We start from the raw sequence: 5,915 nt of genomic DNA, 5'->3' as shown, positions 1-5,915 counted from the left end.
ACTTCATGTGTGGTACTTGAATAATACTGTTTATTTTTTGTATCTAATAACAGCTGAACCGAAGTTGGATTCGGAGGGATCAGTTGCTGACCACCAGTATGCCCTCTCTGGTGCGAAATACGCAAAGGAACTACATCCGATTCAAGACATGCTGGTAGATATATGTTTACTTCATGCACAGTGATGGAGGTGCATTGTTTTGATTTTAATTTTTCTATGTTTTCTATTGGCTTGAAGTATGTTTTGCAATCTGTTATTTGCAGCTCAGCTATGTGCTAGACCACAATAGGCCTGGAGCAGAGGTCATTGTAAAGGAGGGTGATGTGTGCCTGACCAGAGAGGACTTTTGGAGCCTGGGTCTTCCTCAGTGCATGGAGTCAAATGTAGGTATACTAGAGCTTTCCTGCCAACTTTATCTTGTCTCAAATAAATGGCACAGGTAACTTACTGTTGTTACTGTTTCAGATTGGAAACACGTGCCTGAAGATGGTACAAGAAGCCACCCAAAGACATGTACGGTTTTCAACAGACATCATTGGCCTGCTTTTTTCTTTTGAATAACACATATTTTCTAAATAGCTGTTTAGTGGTGAAACTCCAATCTCGTGAAGTGTGGTTTTCTCTTGGTGTTGAACATACTTCTATGAAGATTTCATTTATTTTGGAAAACTATCAATATAGGGCAAAGATATATACATCGTGGACATGTATGTGGTTCCTACCTGGAAGTCCAAAACAGCGGACACGTTGGCCAGTTTTCCAGTAAGTTCCTGTTGTTTGAGACCTGACATTGATATACAGCAACTTAAAATCCCTTGTTTAAAATGCTAGGCTGACCAATTGGCCACCAAGGACATGATTTTCATCCCTGCCTGGAGTCGGCAGCAAGGAAAGGCAGATCACTATTTGCTTTGCGTGAGTCTGTTCCAAATGATCTCACCAGCTGGTACAAAATTAACACAAGTTGTGCTGTGTGGTTTTCTTCTGGTGTTGGATTATGTCTAATTTCAGCTGTTTTGTAAATGGTTGACAGGTGATCAAGCCAGCAAAGAGAGTGTTTTATTTGCTCGACCCTCTTAAGCCAGATGGCTTTGGTGACAGTTTGTACAAGGACATCTTTAGGTTTTTGTAACATGATTACCCAGCCCCGTTTTGTGGCTTGTATGGGAATTCTAAATAGTTTATAGTATTCTAATACTGCAGTAACACTCTTGTAGACCAGGGGTCTGAATCTGATCAAATTCATTTATAATATATCTCCATTTCCACAAAGTCTGGTGTGTCCTTAGTGGAACCAAAAAAGAAAGTCTGCAACAGGATGCTATGAATTATAATGTTCATTTTGTTATAAGCCTTGTTCAAAGGTTGTTTTCAAGTTCAGCTTTGTTCAGAGGCTGGTAAACGTCTTTTTGTTTGTTTTATTTTAGCCCCGTTCAGTGGCTTTCATAACTTTCCTCTTTTAAGGCATGCAATAGTTCAATGTAAGGAAATCCAAAAACATGAATTATATTGAGTATAGCGTTCCTTCACCAAATCAATTCCCATGTCTTATAATTTCTTTTGACAGTGACCTAGCGCACCGCATTGCTCCAGGTCAGTGGACATTAAAGTTCGGCAGAGACGTCAAGGTACATTTCTCCACCATCTCATACACCTGCTTTCACATGTCTTTATTTTCCCTTTGACCATGTCACTGTTATATTCACAATTCTTACAGGGTTTGCCTCACCAAACCACGGGCAATGACTGTGGTGTCTTCATACTGATGGTAAATTCCTCTCTTGACACTTTTTAAGGGGTTTTGTTAATTTTTGAAACTCATAACTTCACAGATCTTTATCCTTTCACAGTATGCACTCAACTTCAGCACAGATGCTCCACTTTGGTTTACCGAGGTCAGTATTTATTCACTGAGTTAGTATTTCAGGGGGAAGAGGGGGCTAACATTGAGTAGACAAATGATGAGGTTCCATTCATTTTCAACTTTATTATTGTTACATTTTCTTTTAGCGGGACATAGCACAGATCCGGAAATGGTGGTGCATTATGCTGATGGAACGGTACCAGATTGAAGGGTAAATCATACCTTTTAAATGTTACTTTATAGACAACAGTTTCTTTGACACTGATTTATATTTTCATCCTGATATTATATGATTTTTATAGCCACGGACAGAGGTTTTCTTACTGGACCAATGAGGCCAGAGAGCTGCTCAAAGGGGCACTGGAGCCAGTGTACAGGGTCCCAAAGAAGCGAAAGACCGAACATGAGGTGAGCATGAGGCCGATAGGCACACTCCTGTTTGTGATAAACAAATGTAACAATCGAGATTATTTAACACATGCATACATATCAATATTGATAATTGTATACACATGTAATTAAACAATCACATGACCCACACCTTATATTTTCCTTCAAAGGTCCAGTTTCAGAAGTCCGACATGTGCTTCATATTGGAGGTAATATATTTTCAGTTAAGCAGTAACTGTTTTTTGTTTAAAAAACGACCTGTGATCACGGCAGAATTTCCAACTATTATGTCTCAGTGCTTTTGTTAACTTTATTGATAGCTGTTTTTTACCTCAAGGAGAAGAATAACTAAACATAAAAAAAATGTGTGTGATATATTCAACATTAATATTAAAAATGTGTATTTTTGCTACCTGAAGCCCAAAGAATCTTGGTATTTCGATTGTGCTGGCAACAGTCTAGTCAATGTGTTGTTAAATATGTTTGATCTAGTCTGACCAATACTTCACAGCTGCCAAACTGTGTTCTTGCGGAGATTCTGATGGAAATGGTTCTCCAGGAAGGTGACAAAGCGTACTCAACACTCGCTCTAGTGTGTACCACCTTCAGAGACACAATGTCCACTGTGTCTTTCAGAAGAGGGGCCCACTTTCGCTGGCTTGAGAGTAAGTGATTCAGTGAAGGTGCAGCAGTATACAACAGCTGTGGTGTCTGCATATTTGTACTGGCTCTATTGAAATGTGGCTTGTTTTACACAGGTGTTGCTACATGGAGTTGGTTCTCTGCTTCATACAAAGAGGATTTCAACGTCATGTACACTGTTGACACCTGCCGTGGATGCTTGGAGCTATACAAAAACTGCAAACCAGGTAGGCTTCTTATTCTGGATAATATTGTTTATGTGTCATTACAATATTTTCTTTCTCTATTCATAGGATATGTTGGGACAGGTAAAAGAGGAGAATTGATAGGCATCTACTCTGATGACCAACATCCAGGCTATTGCAGTCCCTTCTGCAACCAGATATCATAGGTAAAGATGAACTCACACAAACAAATGTCAGAATAGACTAAATTGTCACTGCAATTAATGAAGAAGGAGGCCTTGATGGTGGCACTGGAGAGAGAAGACCTTGACGCTAAGGAGCCTTTCATGTTTGTTTTCAGGGACATGGAGGATATGGAGGTTTTCCCCTCCGAGAGTTCAGATCAGCAGGATTGTCTGTATGAACTCCCACACTCCCTTGTGGCTGGACGCTGGCCTTAGTGCCCCACACACACACACACACACACTCCCTTGTGGCTGGACGCTGGCCTTAGTGCCCCACACACACACACACACACACACACTCCCTTGTGGCTGGACGCTGGCCTTAGTGCCCCACACACACACACTCCCTTGTGGCTGGACGCTGGCCTTAGTGCCCCACACACACACACACACTCCCTTGTGGCTGGACGCTGGCCTTAGTGCCCCACACACACACACACTCCCTTGTGGCTGGATGCTGGCCTTAGTGCCCCACACACACACACACACTCCCTTGTGGCTGGACGCTGGCCATAGTGCCCCACACACACACTCCCTTGTGGCTGGACGCTGGCCTTAGTGCCCCACACACACACACACACACTCCCTTGTGGCTGGATGCTGGCCTTAGTGCCCCACACACACACACACTCCCTTGTGGCTGGATGCTGGCCTTAGTGCCCCACACACACACACTCCCTTGTGGCTGGACGCTGGCCTTAGTGCCCCACACACACACACACACACACACTCCCTTGTGGCTGGACGCTGGCCTTAGTGCCCCACACACACACACACACACACTCCCTTGTGGCTGGACGCTGGCCTTAGTGCCCCACACACACACACACACACTCCCTTGTGGCTGGACGCTGGCCTTAGTGCCCCACACACACACACTCCCTTGTGGCTGGACGCTGGCCTTAGTGCCCCACACACACACACACACACACTCCCTTGTGGCTGGACGCTGGCCTTAGTGCCCCACACACACACACACACACACACACACTCCCTTGTGGCTGGACGCTGGCCTTAGTGCCCCACACACACACACACACACACACACACTCCCTTGTGGCTGGACGCTGGCCTTAGTGCCCCACACACACACACACACTCCCTTGTGGCTGGACGCTGGCCTTAGTGCCCCACACACACACACACACTGATTTTTCCACCCATTACCTGCACCTTGACGTGGTGAGTGGGCTTTCAACCAAGCCAGGTTACATTACATTACATGTTACTTGTTAGACGCTTTTCTCCAAAGCGACTTACATACTCAATACTGTGGGCAATCCCCACAGCAGCAATTTGGGGTGAAGTGTCTTGCCCAGGGACACAACGACATGCTAACTGCAGTGGGGTTTGATCCTGTGCTCCCCTGATCCGAACACCAACGCTCTATCCACTGCGCCGCACGCGCCAGGTTAATACTCAATGTTTGTTACACTTAGATATGATTTCTGTAATACTTGTAACATAATTATTCTCCAGTTTATGTCTGAAGGCTCCTGCACACTGAATATTTCCAATACATGTATTGTTATTGTTCCTGCCTATAGCAAAGGGTGTGCGCCAAGGTTCCATATTAGGACCAATTATTTCACCATATATGTAAATAATCTCTGTAATAATTTATCAAATGCTGCTTTCCATTTTTATGCAGATGATACTGTTATTTATTGTTCATCCTCTTCTATAGAGCAAAGTCTTGATTTCCTCCAGTCTGCCTTTGATGTTATTCAATCCCATTTATCTCAACTCAAGTTAGTATTAAATGCAGACAAATCCAAACTCATGATATTCTCAAATGGCAAAAAGTTAACTTATTTTCTCCCCAACATTTGTACTGTTCAAGGGACTGACATTGAAAGGGTCACTACATACAAATATCTAGGTTTTATTATTGATCAGAACTTATCTTTCAAGTCACACACTGAAAATGTTGTTTTAAAATTAGGTTTCTCCTTTCAGACAAGGAAACATTTGATCTCTGCAACGTTTTTACCAGTATTGGATTCTGGTGATCTGCTTTACATGAATGCCTCTGACCAGTGCCTAAAGAGTTGGATACTGTGTACCATTGTGCATTACGTTTTATTACTGGAAGGATATATATATTGTGAGTTTGGAATAAATATGCACTTTATGAAAATTATTAGTTGGTTACTGTTAGTAAAAAACAGTAAGGTTAATACTGGATGTTTGTTACACTTGGATATGTTTTCTGTAATACTTGTAACATAATTATTCTCCAGTTTATGCATTTTAGTGACTTGCAGTTAATGCTCGACATGACAGTTTAAAGGGCTACTATGCTACTTTCAAGTTTTTAGAAGAGTAGTATTTAATACTGTGGAAAAATGTATTTAAGGTACAATAAATGTCAACTGAATGTGAAATTCAAGTGACATGTGTTTATCACAGAAAAGGGTAACTGACAGTGAATGTATGGAACTGTGTCAGGAAAGTGAAGTGTTAATTAAAGAATGTTAATGAACTGAAATGTATAGAAGAGAAAGTTAATATGCCAGATTTTGTTGTGCAATAAAACAATCAGAAAAGCGATCTGCAAGGTGCTTAATACAGGTATCATCACTGCTACTGTGGTCATATCAGGGACCC

The 5,915-nt window shown here is 42.2% G+C and overlaps 1 protein-coding gene across 1 annotated transcript; it reads left to right on the top strand.

Moving 5' to 3' along the window:
- The first annotated feature begins 705 nt into the window (after positions 1–705).
- Positions 706–3,521, top strand: LOC117491515. The gene is made up of 9 exons (XM_034141530.1): positions 706–762; positions 1,718–1,768; positions 1,851–1,895; positions 2,011–2,075; positions 2,167–2,272; positions 2,425–2,463; positions 2,766–2,919; positions 3,013–3,157; positions 3,422–3,521. Exons 1-9 carry the CDS (start codon positions 706–708, stop codon positions 3,519–3,521), a joined length of 762 nt encoding a protein of 253 aa, XP_033997421.1.
- Positions 3,522–5,915: the final 2,394 nt, after the last annotated feature.

Source organism: Trematomus bernacchii, unplaced genomic scaffold (genome assembly GCF_902827165.1).
Source record: "Trematomus bernacchii unplaced genomic scaffold, fTreBer1.1, whole genome shotgun sequence".
Classification (NCBI taxonomy): Eukaryota; Metazoa; Chordata; class Actinopteri; order Perciformes; family Nototheniidae; genus Trematomus; species Trematomus bernacchii.
This window is presented reverse-complemented; position numbering and strand designations above follow the sequence as displayed.

Excerpts from the sequence above, each read along its gene's own strand:
- LOC117491515 (XM_034141530.1), top strand. The coding sequence starts at position 706 with ATGTATGTGGTTCCTACCTGGAAGTCCAAAACAGCGGACACGTTGGCC. Across the intron at positions 2,076-2,166 it reads GAACGGTACCAGATTGAAGG|CCACGGACAGAGGTTTTCTT; the intron begins GTAAATCATACC and ends TGATTTTTATAG. Across the intron at positions 3,158-3,421 it reads CTGGATAATATTGTTTATGT|GGACATGGAGGATATGGAGG; the intron begins GTCATTACAATA and ends GTTTGTTTTCAG.